Here is a 19,662-nt window from a genome sequence, read left to right on the forward strand (position 1 = left end):
GGGGAGTTTCTTGACTTGACGATACTTAAATTAGATTTGAAATGATGTATAGTGTAAAAGGGTTATTTGTAGAGAGATTCGACCTTTAGGCCAGCATTGAGGGTTGACTTTTATACCTGACCGATCAAGGAAATCACCCATAACGATCGTAATGCCTTCACTTTGGCGTTTTGGCCAAGGGGGTGATAGGCTCGAACGACCTCTTATAGATTATTGTCCATGGAGGCCAATCAAGGAGGTGGCAGGCTCGAATGACCTCTCTTAAACTTTTGTCTATGGAGGTTGACAGAGCTAATTCGAATGTCCTCCAATGGGTTGTCGTCCACGGGGGTCGACAGGCCATAATTGCCTCTATGTCACTGCCCCCGAGGGGGTGAGCCCTCATCTTCCACGTCAACACCTTTGTGGTGACCAATTGGCAGGCTAAGATTGGTTGTCAAAATATTTCCTATCAATTGTTCCCCTGTAAGGTGTGCTTTGGAGCTCTTGCAAACAAATTCGAAGTACGTCGTTCAATCCATTCGATATGGGAGCATTCAGGATCACATCTTATGGGTTAGGTTTTTCCGATTCAGGTGTCTCGAGTATATTGGATCTATATTTCCACTATGACGAATTCCTTTTGGTAAGAGTCGAGTTTTCTCGACTCATATACTTTGGAAAGTGCACATTGGCTCAGAGTCTTCGTCGTAATATATTTATCTTCGCGTAAATCAGGTTTTCTTAACTCACACGTCTTGAGCATATTTGGCTTGGAGCCTTCACTATGGAGGACTTATCGTGGCTTAGGTTGGGTTTTCCTGACTCACATGCCTCAAGCATATTTGGCCTGGAGCCTCCACTATGACAGATTTTTTTTTACGCGAGTCGAATTTTCTCGACTCATATGTCTTGGACACATTTGACCTGAAGTTTCTATCATAGTAGAATTATCTTGGTACAGCTCAGGCTTTCCCGACTCGCACACCTCAAATACATTTGATTTGGAATCTCTATCATAACAAATTTATCTTTGCGAGTCAAATTTTCCTGACTGCCATATTATACATTTGACCAGCAACCACGCCCCGATGAATTCACGCGCTTTGATATTTTCTTTGTTGATGTGTCGGTTCAAAATTATGTTCGTGCGAGACACGGGATGAAGGGCACCGTAATTTGATGGTGCATGCCCCTCTCTCTCTCTCTCTATAACCCGAAAGGACAGACGTAGGTGTCCCTCGTAAAGCACGAACGGGGGTGATCCACCGTGAAGCCCACCATAGGCGTCCTCTGCGAGACACCGTGACGGACAAGAAATACAGGTGTCATCATAAAGCCCAGACGGGGAAGTTATGCTCGGATAATATCCCACCTCCATCCAAGAACCCCATACAGCCATACTCCTAAATTTTAGGACGGCAGTTTCGGGATTTCCTTCTGATATATACATATATAATCTGAACTCAAAAATCATTCGAACCACATATTAGAACTACATGGACAGTAAAGTTAATGTTTCATTTATATGAATGCGAACTACATTTGGATCACAGCTGAGCACACTACAGACGGACTAAACACTTTTATTAGTCACAACTCTTGCTTTCAAGGTTCTCATCCCTAAACAAATATCACCAAGGAAAAATGTAATAAAACCGACTGAATCCAAGGATGGCTGTAAAAAGTTACTAAGCTGTACAATCTTCTTGTACATTTGCAAGCATGTAGTCCAGCGCTCAGCAAGCATACAAACCTTCAGTAAAGATGTCAAAATTTACCAATAGAATCAAATACTCGGGGGTAAAATCTGCAACCACCAAACTTTAAGCTTGTAAAATTGTGCACAAGTTTTAAAATACAAATTCCTCTTCTTCATCTCCGACTGGAAGTGCTCCTCGCTCTGCTGTATCCCGAAGTATGGCAGCAGTTGAATCACTGATGCCAAGCAAGTGCTGGAGCCGAGTGAGTTTCTCTGGCTTCGGGATACTCTTGAGGTATATGCAGTACAAGTCTGCGAGCTCTTCCGGTGAGGACCACGACAAGGGTTCAGCAGGGACCGCCATGTCACAGGCAAGCATGTCGTTGAGAGATGAAATCTGGTACATAAATTACAAATAATCTCTTCAGTGCTAAAAGAGCAAGGGGAAACATATAAAAGAAAACATGTAAATACAAGCAGTCATCCTTCTTCCTTTAGCCGACAATATTCTTCTAACTACAAATGACAATTACTATTCTAAAGACTTATTTTTCATTAGATAAAGTAAATATGTTCCTTCCCACTCGACCATATTACTTTTTATACAACAGAATATCCAGATTGATTCCTCCCAACAATAGGGCATCAAGTCAAAATGAACTTTAGGAAAGAGGAAGATGAAAATTTCCCAAACAATACTCACGGATATCATGAAAAACAATCACAGATATCTCAAATAGTTTCAATGCAATACTCAAATAATGCAACGCAACATGAGAGAGAGCGAGAGACAGCAAAAAGAGGGATGGAAAACTACTAACTAGAATATCATAAAACTATTCAAACAAAGTAGCCCCCACACAGCAAAATGACATTCTGCAAGACGATGAAAGCAACAGAATAGTGAATGGTTGTCAAAATAACTTAAGTTTCCAACAAAAGGAGACTAACTAAATTGCAAGTCCAAGTAAGAAACATACTCTGTAGAGCCCACAGAAGCAGAACTTCAATGCGGTCGTTATAGATAAGAAGCATCTGGTGTTCATTTAGACTAAGGAATGTGATTTCCCTTGAACCGGTATACAATGGCCGGGATTTTCTGGTACAGATGTAGACCGCCACTTTTCAGACGGTCTAATCCATTTTCTTAGGGATAGTGCCCCCAAAGAAAAAATTCATAGACCCCCCACCCCCTCCCTGACAACACAATATGTGCCCATGAATAGTGTGTTGTTATAACCGTATGGACCATACCCATACTAGTCTGGCCATGGACCATCACTAGCGCACGCCAAGCAACTTGTGAAAAAGATACTAATAAAAATGATCTTGTAATAAGGAACCTACCTTAACCAAAATTCACATTGGAAATATGATGCTCTGCCAAAAGAACAAAATTCATATAGAAAGCATAATGCAGCTGAAAAAATGTATGTATAAAAGCCATGTGAGAAAAAATGCTTAATTTTAAGTAATCATTCAAAAATCAAAACGATGTTAATTCTACGTTTCCCATAAACCACAATTAATTACAGAAAACAAACAATCATTGAATAATATAATAGAAAAATTCAATAATTATATGCTCTCTTTGGTACTCGAATTTCATACCACTCCATCTCGATTCCTCTGCCGAAGTAATGCAACAGCTTGAACCAATGAGTTTGATAGCCTAGTCTTGGCGAGCTCCTTAACAACCCCTTTTGCCTTATCAGCATCGATGCTAAGATCTGATGGAATCTTTTCATACACCTCGGCTTCATTAAATACACCAGTGCCTGATGAAAATATCTCCTCCACCGTTTTCCTAAAGAGGCTTTCCCGCAAGCGTTCTGAGATCATGCTATCTAGATCAATATTAGCCTCTTTTAGCTCTCGGACCTGTTGAATACCAATCCTCCCTTGACTCACAGCAGTTTCGATTGCAGCTGCCATCTTGGTTGTGGTTATATTCTTAATAACTTTTTGTGCATATTCTGCAGGCAGTCCCACCTGCTTCTGAACCTCATTGAGCTGCTCGATTCTGGCTTTAGTTAGCTGGCCATCAGCTAGAATAACCTCAGCCTGTTTCATGAATGCTTGTTCAGCAAAGTTCCTGTGGACTTCCACTATCTCTTTACCAGTCATTCCTAGTATTCGTCCAAGCTGATTTAGCAGCAAAAATTCTGAATTGTCTTTTTTTGTAGCAATTTGAGCTCCAAATGGAACTGTCGTAACCTCCCCGGTAATGCAAAAGAGCAAGTAGGTCCTGTAAATCTCAGCCCTGTCTCTCTCAGGGAGGTCATCCTTGAGGGTTATTTCTGTCTGAGCTGGCTTGGTCAGCTTTGCTTCCAGCTCTTTGTTCGGATGTGTCTTTCTCAGTGTCTGCAGAGATTCCCATTCATCTTCCTCATCTATTTGTTTAGAATCAACATCAATAGGTTCAGCTGGAGCAGCAGGCTCTCCTTTAATATCAGAAATCAATTCAGTGACAACCAATGCGTTGAATGCTATCATTTTTTTCAGCTCTCTTGCAGCTTCAGTACGGTTCCCTGCCCCTTTGGATCGTTGTATATAAGTCATGAAAACTCTACGAACCTGCAAAAGAAAATAGGTTGAAGCAAGTAAACTTGCAACTTGTTGTTAGGCAGAATTTGCAATGCTCAACTGTCAATGGTTTTTGTAAACATAAAAGCTATTTTTTAGTTTTAATTTAGTGTCACAACAGAAGAAGACAAAATACATACTGCCTTGTTAGCAATGGCCATGGCTGCATCCGTTGTAAGCCGCAAGCCTTTAGAAGCCTTCCTTACAGAGTTTCTAACTTCAGCATCATAACCCTCAACACCTGATGCAATTGCATCTTTAACAACCTGCAAATACAATATACCATTAACAAAAATACAGAAATAAAAATAAAGAATAATAACATTATCTGTTTGCAAGGGTCATTCATAATAAGCTCATATGCAATTGTTTCTCTTGAAATCATTGAGATTTTATTAAAAAATTATATATTAAATTTATTCCAGATATTTACTGGCATTTAACATCAGACAATCACTGCCATAATTTGCTACACAAGCCATCGCCAACATCTTGAGCAGAAATTTAACCTAGTAGGTAGATACTTATCACTTGCATTATTCATATAGGTTTCATATCTGACAATTAATTTAAAGATCTCTATTGAATACTCCAACAAATACCATAATTTCCAAACTATTTCTCCCAAAAAAATCAGAAATCTGAGTAAAAAATTCAAGAACACTTTTTTCAGGCTATTTTTTTCTCAGTGAACGCTAGTCAACATGTGATGCACAAGATGGATTGCTAACCTTAAAATTCATGGCTACATATACAAATTAAACTATGACCAACAGATGAAATTTAACTAATTATTTTATAATAACTTTAAATTTTGAAACATCACTAAGTCAAAAACCAAGGAGGCCGATCATGCTTGGTTAAGATTCAAGCCAAATATACAGCACCTGTCTCGATAATGACTATCTCAAACAACATTGTTTGGTTTTAACTATTTCATGTAGTCTACCAAGACTATCATAGAGCAAGTTGCACAATGGTTTCTTTCTCGATAAGACCTGTACCTCCATACAACAAGGTCACAGGTACTAACCTGTACCTGTACCTCCATACAAGGAGGTCACAGGTACTAAACAGGGCATTTTAACCATATTATGAGGACAAGACATCAAGTGAAGAATGACTGAAATGTGAATCAGAACTTTAGAAACATAATGATTTTTTTACCTTCTCAAACAAGCGACCACATATATCAGCATGTGCTGCATCAATGGTTTCGTGATGAATGCAAAGAAGAACTCTGTAGCGTTGTAAAGAAGCAACTTCCTCCTCACTCAATTCCCCATCTTCTACAAACTGCCGAAGTTTTTGCCTGTAAATTTCTGCAAGTTCAAAGTTAAAAAAAAAAAACTTTTAATTAGCGCCGATTGAATCATACTCGACAAAAATCTTCAAATTTCTTCAAGTTCTCCATTTCCACTTCTTTGCATAAAAAACTGTCCTCGTGAACTCAAAACATGAATGACCTCAATCACTGACCACCAAGCAATTAACAAATTTAGCTCTCTCACTGGAGATAAAACAACAAGCTAAAGAAACTACATTCAGATACCTTCGTGTCTCCAAATGGTCCAGAAACAAAAGGTATAACATGAGTAACATTCATCTAAGTGAGACAAGGACAACAAGTGGATCCAAAGTCCAAGCATCAATCGACTCACAAATTTCCATGCTTCAAATTCTCAGCCTTTATTTTTGAGATTGAACAAAATAGCAGCCTAGATATTTATTAAAATTATCCATAACATAAATATCACTCTGAAGTAGTGGACAAGTACTAGAATCATTAACACGATTTTGAATTTCACTTAAGTAACATGCCAAACTAATCCACCGCTTAAAAATGGTATATTTTATGTTTCATTAATAAAATAATTAACAATAAATAGGAAACTTTATCATAATTTAGGATCAACCAAAAGCGATTGAATGGCTCTCAGGACTCAGTTTGACAAATGATATTGCTTTTAACATAGCTCAATAGAGGAAAATATCCATGCAACCCACTCCGAGTAGTTAGTACTTTTGTTAGTCTTGTTTGTAATTGTACATTCAATCAGCTATTCGAATCAGTTTCAATTTCTCAAAATCTAGATGACAAACCATGTGCAATTCCATATTCAAGCATAAATAATAGTCTTTTTCAGTACCTTAAAAAATTGCAAATGTTTTTTAATAAAAAATTTATTGATTTTTCCACTATGTATGTTGCAAAATTTCTATAACATCTCATCACCATGATGCAGAGGACCAAAGACTAGTTAAAATGGCATCAAATGATAACTAATGTTTCTTTACAAACCAATTACCTTCATGAATCTTGCTAGCTATGTTTGGATCAAAATGTAATTCTTCACAAAGGTTTTGAAGGAATGCAGCCTTGCTAGGAGCTGCATCCAAATCACCACCAGAAAATGCTCGAGAAAGCCGCCGGCGGTAGACCCTCGATGTTACATCCAGCATGATGTTTTCTGCCTCACGTTTCCCAAGACCAAATATATTTCTCAACTGGCTCAAAGCTGTAAGCTGCAATTTTTACCAAGGAAAAGGATACAGAAATACAAAAAATTAATATGTTATGAGCAAAAAAGAAAAACTAAAATGTCCCAAAGCTAAATCAATTCAAGCATATGTGAATCAATTATGGTGATGCTCTTGTTTGCACAAAATTTTGAACCAGAAAATGTCACCCAAATTTTCAGGTCAGCCTACATGTGACTTGGCCTGCATTAATATTAATTTTATGATGCAATATGTTATTTGGAATAGGGATGATTCACAAAACAATGAATAAACTTCAGAGAAAACAGAAAACATTATGCAGTATTTAAGTTCAGGTTGCACCAGAGGTGATGGGCAGCATGACAAAGAATAGCCTACCTAACCAAATATATCTTTGTTCCTCTTCAAATACCCCTTTGTCTGGCATCTCTCCGGACCAACCCCCAGTGGACAATGAAGGCACATGCAAGTGTTCTCATGGGGTCTTTCCTCAAGAAGTGCAGACTCAAGGCTATTATCTTAGCTGGCATCATTACAGGGCAGGAAGACAGGGTGAAGCAACATGTCATAAGCTTGCAAGCAGCGAGCTTGCAAGAATTGTTGACAAAATCCACTGTGAAACCCTAATTTGTTGTGGTTTTCAAAAGACTCTTTGAGTGGGCCAGCCTAATGTGCCGTCAAAATATCCAGTCCACTGATAAAAGCCTGGTTCGACTACCATTTACATGAAGGAAGAGAGTTTCAAAAACCATTTCCCACTGCGAACCGGTATCCTTTATAAATAAACAGCAATAAGGATATCAAAGCATAATGAAACCACGTCCGATGAAGGCCACAGATACTTGGTTCCTTATACCAGCAGGGAATTTAGCTAACAAACATGTAGCAAATTAGTGATGTTCCTTTCCTCTGGCAATATATCTTGCAATATTTTTTCCAACATCAATGATAAAGGGAAAATGTGCAGTAGCACTGATCCGCTTTTGGGAGAATTCACAATCTAGATAAGCAGCAACTCATAGGCAGAGATAAACAAACAAGTTGCTCGGTACAAGGATCTGAATCTCGATGTAATACCATTTTTGGTAACTAGTCAGACTGGTACAGTACCAGAATTCCGGATAGTACTAACCAAGGTATGCAATACCATACCGTACCAATGTTTCGAGGTTGGCTAGGTACGGTATGGTACCGGCATACCGAGCGGTACACCAAGGCGTACCAAACGATACACCAGGGCTTACTGAGCGATTTCCTCTTACTATAACACTGTAGCACTGCTACGGTGTATTACTGTAGCACTGTAGTACGATCCGTCCGGTAGTGAGCGGTCCGCGTACCGGTATGCTGTCGGACCGGAACATACCACCCGTACCGGACAGTACCATTCGAAATTGCATACCATGTTACCAACCCATACCTACCTGGTATTACCAGAAAAAATAATAAAAAGTAGATAACCAACAGGTACTGGTACTTGGTCAGACCAGTAAACACCAGTACTGATACAAACGAGATTAAATTCTTTGGCTCAGTACATCATCATTTCCTTTCGAATGAGGTGTGCCCAAAGATCCATGATATGTTGAAGCAATAGAACAATCTAAAAGATTATGGATTCCCTCAGACACAATTAGATTGCAGCAAGGATACTCCCATATCAAGAACTTTTATCACTGACAATGATTATATTTCTTTCACACAATACATTATTTAACCAAGTCAAAACACATTTGCACAGCAACTCCCTAAAAACATAAATTTTAAACAAAATCACTCAATATTGTTAACATTTAAAGTTTTATACATGACCCAGCTGCTGGTATATATCCATCGCTTTAACTTGTTAGATATGCACAGAAACAATTCATTTAGATACTTTTTTTAGGATGATATATATATATATATATATATATATATATTGTATTGATACCTGTACTTCGTAGCTTGTAAAATATATTTTTCAAAAAATATATAGCCACAGCAAAAGAAGCTTTTGAAACAGGCTTTCACAAATACAGTTTCCAGTAAAAAAATCTTGCAAGCATCAGAAACACTTGATCTTATCAAAACAAGATAAGCTTCCCTCATGGAAGTACCAAAAGAAATTTTATTTGAATAATTATCAAGAACAAAAAATCTAATAATCATAATCTTACCAGCTTCTAGAAAAAGCAACTTTGCAGGTTACTTGATCAGTCAAGTATCAGCAAAATTTTCAAAGACAAATTACATTACTTGCTGACAAATATGTATCAAAGGTGTAAATGAATACCCAGTGAATGGCTTCACTTTGTAAGATGATGTCCAAAGGCAGCCTTGGTGATATCACTGGCCTTCAAAGACTTGACCACCTTAATAGAGGATACTTGAGTACATTAAATGATCACATCTCACAATGAGAATTGTAACTATAAGTTGTGTCAAACAGCATAAGTTAAACAATTTGTTTTACACTTTACACCAGGGTGCATGGCATTCATTAACGTGCATAATAATCAGATCTCATAAGGCAAGATATAATTCTTAATGGTGTCCACTAGCTTAAGTTTATTAACCAAAAAATATACTGGCATAGCTAATTAAATGATAGCATCCATAATAGAAGCAGGTATACAAATAAACTTAAGAAACAGCCATAAATTTCAATTCTAGATTTGGTAAAAACCAATGCAGATGTCCAACAAATGTACCATATCAATGCTTCAACAATAGACAACTAACAAATTAAATATATTATAACCTTTTCTTCTTGAAGACATCCACTTGAAAAAGATTCTTCTGCATAAGTTCTATAAAGTAACTTTAAGTCCTCAATCTTTCTATCACCATCAAACTCCCCGCCTGATTACAAAAGGAAATAATTCTCATTACTATGATGTACTGGATTCATAGCATGCACTGGATGGAACAGGCAAAAGTTCCTTAAATGAACTCATACCTATTAAAGAAACAGGTCCAACACCCTGTGCGAACTGACCACTATCAGAATGCTTGCTTAGAGAAGTAAGAAGATTGTTGAATGCCAAAACCTTCTCGAGTTCCTCAATAACTTGCAGTGTCCCCATGCTACAAATTTTACCATGTTAGTGATAAAATTATCAAAAGTATATGACAATGACCACAAGAAAAATGTTGTAGAAGCTTCCAAGCAATCTCATGAAATTTGTGGTATGCTCACAGCAGGATTACCCTGAGGAAAGAAGGTTTGCAAATCACAAACTCCAAGCCGGCTGAACAAGATGTCTCTATAAGAACAAAATTAAATTATGTACTTATATTAAGTTGCCCATCCAGGTGAGTACACATCTGTATGTGTTATTGTAACAGATAGTGTGGATTAGCGATGACAAAGATTCAGTTGGTTGATGACTTTCCAGAACAATATACACTCCTTGATTGTACATTGCTGCACAGTCAAAATGTTATGAACTGAATCCCTCTTTCTTTTGGCAATAAATTTTACATCAACTTCTAAGAAAATATATCCTAACAAGTGATTAGAATTACCTGTTTATATTTAGAAATTGGTGCAAGTAACAGTAATTTTATAAACTATAAAATTAGAGCCTGAAGAAGAGTTTTCTTTGATTCTACGTTTTTATTCAAATTAAATTATTGGTTCTTGACAATGATACTAGCCAATATCATGTCATATAAAATACTTGCTGTCCTACACATTTGTACTTGAGGGTCTCAAAAAAGAGGAAAGAAATTGTGAATTAACCGATGAATGCATAAATAGTTCTTTTCCCTGCGTTATGTATGAATAGTGTGAGGCCACTTTCCTTTCCCAGTAATATGATAGCATCATGCATGTGTGAGATGTGGAGGTGCAAGTCCTTCATTTTTAGGAGTTAACCCTTGAGTGTGAAATAGTATGGTACTTTTTTTTTAATTTCTATATCATCTAAACTATTCAGCTCTCTATTCTATAGCTATCTAGAAGAAATATATTTTCTTTACATCCTCACGCACTTGCTAGATGTCAAGCACGGTTCCAACAGAAAACAGAATTTGTGGCACATAACCATGCACTGCACTAAGTGATCTCAATCCTCCTTATTCCTCCTTGCTGATGCACGGAATACTGACACAACTTATGCACACGACATCATGACAGGGCATTTGATAAATTTCTTACAATACCAGCACAGGCTGGTATTTGTTTAACAGGTATCACAATTATAAAAAACCCATCCAAGTGCTTCTGTCTAACATAAAGGCAAATCTATACGGATACCAAAGTTGACTATAAAAGCTTCAAATTTACTATCTATATTCATCATTAACAGGAGCATCAAATGACTACAATGAATTTCATCAGTTTAATTCCAAAAAAGTAGACCAATTTCATTCGGCAATTTGCCTACATGTCATGAGTATCATCATTTGATTAATATGTCAATAAGAAAGGATTTTGATGCAAATTTGAAGTTGGCCATCTATGAACTTACCTAGAACTTGTGTGTTTAGTATTAGTCAATCCTCATATTGGATTACTGCCAATAAATGATTTTTGTACAACAGTTTTTTATGTTATTTATAAAGCCATGAGAGTCAAGTATTAGTCACCATGGAAAAGAAGCAGACCTATTTTTGCTAGCTTAGAAGTGATAATCAGGAATTTTCTCTGCCATCAACTGATTATGTGCTAAATATTAACTTATTAACAAGACTGCAAAGAATCAAACTGAGTATATAAAATACAGAAGGCCTCAAAAACAGTTGCTAACTACAAAATTCCATCTCAACTCATAGAAAAACAGATACGTGAAAAATTTTAGATACCAGAATAGCATAATAAGAGCATCCATACCTTGTCTTTCCCCGAGACTTCAAAATTGAAAGTGCAGATGAAATATTTTCTTCAACCAACTCTCTTGTGTGCTCCCTAAACATTTCACCAGCAATCTGCAACAGATCTTGGTCAAATATTTTTATGATAATTCAGTAATTTGATGAAAGGCACCATCGCAGAATACCTAAAGCAAAGTATCTTGGGAGCCGCTTAAGCAGTTCACATAGGCATGACTATGCAGCTACACATAAAACTGTCTATATACGGTCCATATGCGTAAAATTGTGATCAGTAAATATGGTTTACACTTTCTCCACAGTGCTACTATCCATGGTTCGCCTTATCGGTCCATACCGTTTGTACCAACCAATGGTTGGCACAGTAAGTACCAACGTACCAACACATGGTACGGTGAGGGTATAACAACAGACTAATATGTACCGCCCATACTGATCAACTGTTGGATCGGTACGTACAGGCCATACCAACATCGTGGTACGATGAACCTTGCTACTATCCTATACTATATTACTCCAATAGTATAAAACAGGGTAAACATACATCATTGCATGTGTATAAAACAAGATAAATATACATCATTGCATGTGTCATAACTCATTGCCTAGTAATCCAACAACAAGTCAACAACAACAACAATTTTTTGAATATTTTTTAATATTTATCATTAACATGCTCATATTTTGATCACTTAAAGTGCAATCTTTTTTTCATTTTATTTTAAAAAATTGCCCTTTTTTCAGCACTGTGATATTATTTATGGCGACATAAATATAATCTCAATAGATGTGCAAGATATGATTTCCCTTCTCCAAAGGTTTGTCACAAAGAGTGTTGCAGAACCTATGATTTTTAATAAATTCCTGACTTTTTTCTATCTTAATAGATAATAATTCTGGTAATTCATGAATTGTTTTCCACCTTAATGGAAATAATATGTTTCCAAATATAAATCCTTTTTCTATATCCTTTGAACAGTCACCAGACTATGCTTTGGTGCAAACCTGATGAACCCACCTAAACTAGCATAATTGCCACTTCCCAAATTCATATAAAATTTTAAAGTCAAATGGAACAAAGTCTAAAACATAAATATACTTTGTCGGACATTGAGATTACAAAAGTGAAAATGGCAAGACATACAGTCCTGGTGAACATACCTGATCAGAAAGTCTATATAGAAGTTGTGATTCTCTTAGTTCAATAAGTTGCTTCACTTCAATATCTACAAAGAGACATAAAAAATACAATAGTTACAGAATGCACATTCAAATGAACCATTTAAAAGATATCAGTATCAAAAGGCATTTCATTAATAAATTCTGTCCAAGGCAATTGTTCCTGAACAATTAATCAGTGGGTATAAGGTACCATTCTATACAAGAAGTCCAAAACTGGCAACGTTCTAAACTGATCCATGATGGAATGCCTGTTGACTGATATTTTGTTCAATGACAGTAATAAAATTTTAAGGTTAGTTCAAGAGCTGACAAAGACCTCTACAGTCTATTATAATTAGTTACCTGATCAGAATAAATAACCTGATAGTTTCGATTCAGTTATACATGATTGATGTCCAGCACATGGATCTTAATTTTGATTATATCAGTTGGTACGGACCAGTGTTTACCAGTCCAATAGCCGATTAATACATGAACCGGACAACTTCTACAGCTCTGGTATGAAACTAAACTATTACCGCCCAATAAGCTCACCATTCAGGCTTACCAAGTGGCAAGTGCACCAGTTCAAACTCAATCAGGCAATACCAGTACCGGATCCCTTTTTCTGTGTTGATAGGTCATTCACACATACTGACAGCTATCATTTGTTTTCTTTCTCGTTTTCATCCTCCATCACCATGCCTCCTATATCCCCCTCAACACCTCCTTGCTTGTGTTGCTTCGTCCTCATGTTGTCACTTCTTCTCCTTGTCCGCATCGCTGCCTCTTCACCTCCTATCAATGTGAATAATCTCCTCGACCCTTCTCTCTCTTTCTGTCTTTCTTTCTGGGCCGGACAGGACCAACCAATACCAACCCATAAGGAGTGTTGGTATGTTGACCAATTCTGGTAATATACTAATCTAGCCATCAAGTCGGTACCATAATTGTTAATCCATTGAATTTATATTTAGATCACTGACATTCTCCTGAGGGTTGCACCTCTTCCTCAGCCCACGTCGCAAACACTATGAAAACTGCTTATAACCCATAGAGATGAACGTGCATAGTCAACATGACATGAGAAATTCGCATGGAAGAAGCACATACGTAAATTCCTAATGATCACTGTCAAACATATTGATAGGGAACAGTAAAGAAAACCATCGTTTTGCAAAATCAAGTTCTCAATTTCTATAAGCATACAAACATTCATGTGCATCAGTGAGATCAAGAGTAGAACAGGCACTCACAATCAACTTTACTATAATATATATAGCTACAACTATGATTATACAGCAACAACCAAATACTAATTCACTTCTTAGATGCATATCCATTTCCATGTTCCGCCCCTAGCAGTCGCAACAAACTTTGATGATAATATACTGCCAATGTTGTGAAGAAGATAACAACAGACATGCCAGAAGGAATAAAAAGCGACAATGACCATATAGCCATCAGGCCAAAGCCTGGTGGTTGTCTCCTAGGATCGTTGCATTAATAGTGAGTCCAAGACATGAGGAGAAGTCAGGTTTAATCATCGTGCACAGAACAAAGATCGTGGAGGCTGAAGTCACAATATTTTCATATATCAAAGAGTCCTTATTGTCAAGGAATGCTTGCATTTAAGAAATTGGAGATGATTTAGATATGAATAGAAGGGGTGGAGGAGTATTCACGTAGTCATGGGCTTTTTCCACTATTTAAATGATGAAGTGGCAATACAGAAACAGAACAAGCATTAGTTCAGAATACACATTGATGATATATCAATAAAGTAAATGGTCTATGAATTTGATATGTTTAGAATTAGTTCTTAAAAAATGAAAAGTAAACAAAAAAAAAGAGGCACAGAAAAACCAAAAGAATAAGATTACAATTGTGACCAAAGAAAAAAAACCATTGTTTTCCCACTTATTAACCACTCCAAAGAAAAAATTGAGAGATTTCATTAAGATAAAAATTAAAATGTGAAGTGCAGAAAGATTCTAAGCTAAAGAAAGCTGCCATACAAGTACTTATTAAAGTGATTATAATAACAATTTTAAGTAGCAGATTCTTTTTTGGACTCTAAGCTACATAACTGACAACAAAAGAGCCTCATCTGCGCAGCTGAAGAGAACAAACAGAGGGGCTGGAAGCATGAGACTAGTAGATATTTTCAAAGGAGGGTGAAGCGGAAGGCCATTAAATTTCAATTACATGGGAGGAGTAAACTCAAGGTGTGAGACCTTCAAAATTCTTGGGTGCAACAAGATCATCAAATTTTATAACAATTTATCATAACCACTGTAACGGGACAAACTAAATTTTAGGCTATTTCCAACAAGTAGATGTCATAAATATGCTCACCAGTAGTTACGTCAGGAACAAATCATTTATTATACAACTATTTTATAACAGCCTACATGACAAAAGTAGGAAAACAGATCTGAAACCCATAATGTTTCATGAATACATGGTGGTAGTTACAGATGCATCATAAGATGCAAGGTGATGTTACAAATTATCGTAAGCATTAATAGTTGATCAAGATAGCATTGAAAACTGTGATATATTATATGATCTATCATAATTAAAAAATGAATAAAAATGTCAGAATAACACCAAATAATAAAATTTAATGAAAAACATATGGCCCGCACAAGAAATGGACTAAGTAAATGAATGTAAAGCATACACCTCAAAGTCAAAATTTTAAATTTGTTTTCAATCAGCAGAGAACAAAAATTACCAGATAAAAGTTAAGGACATGTAAAGTAGATACTTGTGGTGTTACCTCGTCCAATTAACTTTAGCTTTGAAGCATACAATTTTTGAGCATTGTCCCGTATAGCAATTTCAATCTGGCATTAAATCAAATACATAATCCAAGAGCAGTGATTAAGACATGGATATTAGTTTGTCAGGAGAAAAGGTACAGAAAGCTCAAAAAACAAAATAAGCTGCAATAAAATACAAATATTTTTAAATCTCACTAATCACATTATTAGAGTGGCATGCTATATGTGTGTGCTTGCATGGATGGCGGAACACAGGCAGCAAACGAAAAATAGAATAAGAAGCACATGGGGCATTAAGGCCAAACTAAAACTCCACTAACTTCAGCAAGCAGCCATGCATAAAACTTCAGCTTTTTGCAGCCCCCAATAACAACTAGGAAAATAATATTACTGATCTCATCAATACTGAAAACTGCTAGCCAAATACTATAAACCTGACATATAATGCCTCTAAGAGAAAAATAAATACTATTCAATTTGCTGTTGAAAACAGAAACAGAATTAACTTATATATAACCAAACCTGAACCCAATTTAATCCTGTCACTAGCCTAAACAAGATGACCAGGATAGCATTGCAAGTTCACTATCAAATGTATCAATAATGTTAAAGTGCATTGTTAGGATTCCTTAATTTTAGGAGTCCTTAATTTTAGGGATTTGATATTAATCATTATTTTCCTATTTAATTTTTCCTAGTTATGGTAGGATTTGATATTAATCTTTATTTTTCTATTTGGTTTTTCCTAGTTATGATGAGAGTTTTTGAGAAAATTTTTCCTAATTATGTTAGGAGTCCTTTGATGTAGCAAATTAGGAATTGCAATTTTTATTTTTGTTAGAAATCCTAGTCCCAATTGACTAAGGATTAAATAACTCTATATATATGTAATTCCTCTAGCTATTTTTCAAAAATAATAAAATACAACTCAAAGCCTTTGGCCAAGTTGGACGTTAATCCCCTCAAAGCAATCAAAAGAAAGTTAATCCCCTCAAAGCGATCAAATCCCTATCTATTTTCTTAGATAAAGCCTTAGGGTTTATCATGCAAGTGCATGCATTTAAATGTATGTAGAAGGTAAGAACATAAGACACTCCCACGAAATACAGAGGTTGGATAATAAAAACTCATTTCAAACTCCATATCCTATTAGGATCGAGAGATTTGCAATCCAACCTATTACAGAGTAGCAGCCAACGCCTTTTTCTGTTATTGCCAATCAAAACTACCAAGCTATTCCTACAGAACTCCACTAGCTTATAACATGACACTGTAGGTTATCCCAAAGAACATAGCACCTCACAGAACCCACAAGTCATCAGGTCCTGTGAGCTTGCATGTCATGTGAGCTTTAAGTAAGATGTGTTGTCAATATGTACATACATTAGACTATTAGAGAAACTCAACAAAATTTCTCCACTTGACAATCAACTTTGCAGAAAACAATGTCCATCTATTATTCACTACCAAAAAATTCTAGTGCTCATCTGAGAAAGAATCAAGCATACAAGTACCTGAGAATCAGTAACATTAAAAAGTCGCTTCCAAGGCAAAAGGAACTTGGATGCTTCTCCAAATACAAGTGTTGAAACATATATGAGTTTCTGAAATGCCTGTGCAGCAAAATTCAATGCTCTAAAAAATGATCCATATGATCTTAAGAAAGGCCTTAATGCAAAGACATACCCTACGTTGCTCTATGTCAGCTTCACGATCTCCTGTTTCCAACCTTTGCCTATAAATATGCCTACCAATCTAGAAAAGCAAAGGCAAGAGAAAAATCACAAAAAAGAAACTCCAAATACGTAAGAGATATTAATTAATTTGAACAAAGAAATAAATGATATTATTACCTCTACATGAACTGAGGCAGCATCTGGATCATCAATGCCAAGAGCTTCTTTAAACCTAATTATCATCTCAACTTCGTAACCCTTGAGATTTTCACTCCCAGGTGGAAGAACTGAAGACACAAACCTAAAATTGAAACCGAAATAAATCGGTTTTCGTCAAAAATAATAATGTTATTTCAAAGCGAATAATTTAAATTTTCAACAAGTTATGATTCCGGGAGGATATTATAGAAGTACATAAGTAATTGCTAGAAAAATTATTCTTCTTCCAGAAGCTTTTACAGTATCACATGACATTGATTACAACATAGCTTATTGATTTTTGTATCTTACTTCTGATGGGAGTGAGAATCATCATATAATTTGTTGCCTTTTTTACATGTTTAATTAGGAAATGGATTTAGTCATAGGATCAGAAATAACAAACCTCTCACAGTCTCACTTATAGTTGGGTGTGTCTACATCTTTAATTTAATAAATGAATAGACCCAATGTCAATAGCAAGTAATGAGTAACTTAATAGTAATGGCATCATCTCCAAGGATTCAAAATTCGGCGGGCACGAGAGGTTTTGCTGACTATTTCTACTCTGTCAATGCAAAGCGAAGGATGTTGCGAACTAAACGACATGGAAGCATATATAACAACATTTCACCAATTGTAAACTGACAATAGAAAATAACAGTAAAAAAACTACTTACAAGGAAGAATCATCTATCATCCATCCTCCTCTCTTCTATTCCATCTTTACTAGTCCACTTGTCACTTTCTTTATTATTTTTTTAAGCGCTTATTTTATTGTGAAAGGAATAAATATTCCTCCAATAAGTCAAAAGATTGATCACTGATTACTCTAGAGATCCCTTTTGATGGATGCTTAGTGACAAGACTAACAAATAAGGAAAGCTTTCTTGAATAAGCCTTCTTTATAAACCATGCATATCAGTGGCTGTAAACGCAAATATAAGACTGATCGATTTCTTTATGCAATAAAAATATTCAAATAGCTAATTAAAGATTTTCTTATTTATAGCTAATCCTTGAGAAGATTATTCCCCTAACCAACTTGAAGAAAGACCTGACATAAAGTCATGATGGATCCTATCATGAATCAAAATCCCTTTCTACTGATACCATCTTTGGAGTAGAAATACAACACGGTACAATAACTAAACTGGGACTCCTATAAGCAACACGAGTAATTACCAAAAACAAAGGTAGATAAAAGAATTTGCATATTTTTGGAATTTAACTGATCGCTCACCTACTGTACAAGTCACAGAGCTCTGCTTTAAAGGCATCATCTTGTTTACTGACACCGTATCTGCAACATCATGCCCAGAAGAACAAAATAGCATTAGTATGCAAGCTACTACCTAAATCCAACCAAGTTCTTCACGTTTCGTTCCCTTAATAAGGAATTAGCTAGACGACCTTTCTTTAAAACCCAAAACCCTATTCCTTCAATCGAAGGCCTGCGGGCTGGAAAAAGATAATCGAATCACCATGTTTCCAAGCCCGAGTTCTGTTCGATAAGTAAACTATTAAAAATTAGGTGATAAAAGGAAACAAACTTCTCCACGATGGCTGCGACTTCATCCTTCCTCAGTTCCGTCGGATCATCATAACCAGCGACAAGATTGTGCAGACTGATCGCTGCAACCTCCGGAACCTTTGAATTGAGGGCATACACCGCGGCACCACCCGCCACTCCAAGAACAGCCGCACCCCCTATCCCTGCAACCTTAGAGCCGCCAACACGAAGCCCTAGACCGAAGCCGGCGGCCATAGCGGCGGCGGCGAGGACGGCGGAGGACGCCATTCTCGCCGGGGGAGGCAGGGCGCAGACGAGCGCCTGAGGACCGGAAAGCTCCTTGGGGCCGCCAAATACAGATGGATCAACGGCGGGGGAGGCCACTGGAGCAGAGGCGGCGGCGGCGTCGGCCGAGACGGAACAGCGCGGGAGGGAGAGGCGGCAGCGGCCATGGCGACTGAAGTGGCGGGGGGGTAGGCGGGGAAGGAGACGGAAAGGGGAGGAGGATGAGGAGGACAGGGCGGAGGGGGAGAAGAGGACGCGGTGAGAGGGGAAAGAAGGCGTGGGTATGAGGCGGGAGGTCTCCATTTCAGCCGCCGGCCTCTCCTCTCCTTTCCTGTTCTTCTTATCCTCCTTTGGAGTACTTTAGGAGTGGGCGGAGGATAAAGCACAAAAGAGGGCGTTTGAACGCAGTTGCGATCATCTTAAATGAACGAGTCCAATGGGCCTTGGGATCTC

General features: G+C 37.0%; 1 protein-coding gene across 1 annotated transcript; it reads right to left on the reverse strand.

Moving 5' to 3' along the window:
* Positions 1–1,481: 1,481 nt before the first annotated feature.
* Positions 1,482–19,600, reverse strand: LOC135596783 (protein TIC110, chloroplastic-like). Its single transcript, XM_065088914.1, has 15 exons — positions 18,965–19,600; positions 18,655–18,714; positions 17,391–17,514; positions 17,224–17,292; positions 17,052–17,150; positions 15,534–15,600; positions 12,749–12,813; positions 11,589–11,683; positions 9,711–9,838; positions 9,513–9,613; positions 6,577–6,793; positions 5,435–5,589; positions 4,408–4,533; positions 3,293–4,258; positions 1,482–2,078 (listed from the first exon to the last, which is right to left on the reverse strand). Exons 1-15 carry the CDS (start codon positions 19,510–19,512, stop codon positions 1,833–1,835), a joined length of 3,066 nt encoding a protein of 1,021 aa, XP_064944986.1. The 5' UTR covers positions 19,513–19,600; the 3' UTR covers positions 1,482–1,832.
* Between the last annotated feature and the right edge of the window lie 62 nt (positions 19,601–19,662).

This window comes from Musa acuminata, chromosome BXJ1-11 (assembly GCF_036884655.1).
Source record: "Musa acuminata AAA Group cultivar baxijiao chromosome BXJ1-11, Cavendish_Baxijiao_AAA, whole genome shotgun sequence".
NCBI lineage: Eukaryota > Viridiplantae > Streptophyta > Magnoliopsida > Zingiberales > Musaceae > Musa > Musa acuminata.

What these genes read in the sequence shown, in the direction of transcription:
- LOC135596783 (XM_065088914.1), bottom strand. Translation starts at nt 19,512, where the DNA reads ATGGAGACCTCCCGCCTCATACCCACGCCTTCTTTCCCCTCTCACCGC. An exon ending in TTAATGTTACTGATTCTCAG is followed by an intron (nt 15,601 to 17,051) that starts GTACTTGTATGC and finishes ATTTAATGCCAG; the next exon opens with ATTGAAATTGCTATACGGGA. An exon ending in GTGGTCGCTTGTTTGAGAAG is followed by an intron (nt 4,534 to 5,434) that starts GTAAAAAAATCA and finishes TTGTATTTGCAG; the next exon opens with GTTGTTAAAGATGCAATTGC.